Source organism: Myotis brandtii, unplaced genomic scaffold (assembly GCF_000412655.1).
Source record: "Myotis brandtii unplaced genomic scaffold, ASM41265v1 scaffold691, whole genome shotgun sequence".
NCBI lineage: Eukaryota > Metazoa > Chordata > Mammalia > Chiroptera > Vespertilionidae > Myotis > Myotis brandtii.
The window spans coordinates 994,493-996,190 of record NW_005370704.1 but is presented as its reverse complement, the minus strand read 5'-3'; the positions used below and the strand labels follow the sequence as shown (position 1 = coordinate 996,190).

At 69.0% G+C, this 1,698-nt stretch overlaps 1 protein-coding gene across 1 annotated transcript in view; it reads left to right on the top strand.

Moving 5' to 3' along the window:
* The window catches only part of PNPLA7 (patatin-like phospholipase domain containing 7), a 48,924-nt gene that overhangs the window by 20,735 nt on the left and 26,491 nt on the right, over positions 1-1,698 (top strand). The window contains exons 2-3 of the mRNA XM_014529692.1: positions 491-662; positions 982-1,061. Coding sequence (XP_014385178.1) covers positions 491-662; positions 982-1,061 — 252 coding nt within the window. The remainder of the gene's footprint in view (positions 1-490; positions 663-981; positions 1,062-1,698) is intronic.

Here is a 1,698-nt window from a genome sequence, read left to right as displayed (position 1 = left end):
TTTCTGAAGGCAGCTTAGCTCTTCCCCAGGGGCAGTGGCGGAGGGGGCGGGGGGGGGCAGGCTGGCAGCCTTCTCTGAGCTTCTCAAAGCCCAGGTGGCTCCTGGGGTTTCCCGGCACCACTGGCGCTTGGGCTCCTGAGTGCCCGGGGCCAGCAGCTCGAGGTCCTGGTGGTGACCGGAGGGCGCTGAGGGTTGGCCTCTGCACCCCCACGGCCAGCGGGCCTTTCCCTCTGGACTCGCAGCCTGAGAGCGTAGGATTCAGATGCGTTAATGGCGTGTGGAGCGTTTGCCGTCAGCACAGCCGGGCTGCTGGCCCTGCCCTGCAGACCCGAGGGCGGCCGTGGACACAGGTCTCGCTCCTGAGAGGGGGCCAGGCCCTCAGAGCCCAGAAGTCTGCTGCCTCCCCGGGTCCCCTCCCCGACCCTGAGCTTGGTCTCTGCCCCGGAACCCGGGCCTGCCCTGCCTTCCTGACCTCCGCGCTCTCCCCCAGGCTGGCGTCTGCCTGGGCACCGCCCTGCAGTCCTGGTGGCTAATGGTGATGGAGCAGCGACGGGCGCTGTCTGCCCTCTCCCAGCTGACGGGGATGGCGATCGGAGCCCTCCTGGCCCTGGCCCTCGTGGGCATCGCCGTCCTTTTTGTGCGCAGGAGGCTTAACCGGCAACGTGAGTCCATGGCTACCGACTCCGGCTCAGGGAGGGGACGGGGAGGTCCGGTGACTCGCCCCGTGTTCCGAGCTCCTGGGAGCGGCCATCAGGCCCCTCCCCCGCCCCCTGGGCTTTGGGTGGAGACCCCTGGCTGTGCAGGCAGCGCTGAGCCCGTGGGCCCCACAGGGTCTGCGTCTGTCCACACTTTCTCCAGTCCCGTCCAGGCCGCCTTCCCTCTCTGGGTCCCCTCGGTGGGTGTGTCAGCCTGGACGCTCGCTGCCCTTCCTCCCAGCGCTGCGGGGGGAGGGGCTCAGGCGGCCACTCTGCTCCCTTGCAGGACAGGTGCAGCCCACCCCCCAGTACAGGTTCCGGAAGAGAGACAAAGTGATGTTCTACGGCCGGAAGATCATGAGGAAGGTAGCCTGGCTGTGGCCCGCGCTCGGCCTTGACCCCGAGGCCTCGGCCCCCGCTGGCCTGGCGGGGTGGCTCTGTGGCTCTGTGCTGGGCTGTGGGGCTGGGGGGATCTGGGGGGGATCTGGGGGGCTGGGTGTGGCTGGGGGGTTCTGGGGGCCTGGGGTGGGACTTGCTGTGGGCTGAAGCCTTGAGCTGCTCTGGCACGTGTGCCGAGACCAAGGCCCCGTGGCCCTGGGGTGGACATTAGCTGGAAAAGAGGTCGGAGGCCCCTTCCGGAAACATCTCGAGGGCGCGTGGGCGCAGCGGGTCCCTGCTCCAGGGCTGAGGTGGGCAGTCCTGCCAGGATTTGGGGCCAGGTCCCCACGGTGGAAGCCCCTATCTGGGGATGAGCAGCCCGGCCCAGCCGGTCCTGGTGACCCGAGCCCACTCCCGGCTCTGAGGGTGGGAAGGACTCCAGACGCCCGAGGTCGCTGTGCTGAGTACAGGCTCCAAGGAACCCCGAGAGCTGTCTGGTCACACGGGCAACTCGCGTTCTTCACAGACAACTCGCAGCGTCGGACAGGAAGTGTGTGCGCCTGGCCTGGGCCTGTGCTCGGACCAGTGTCGGGTGCTGGGACGCGAGGTCGGCTGGGGCTGCAGG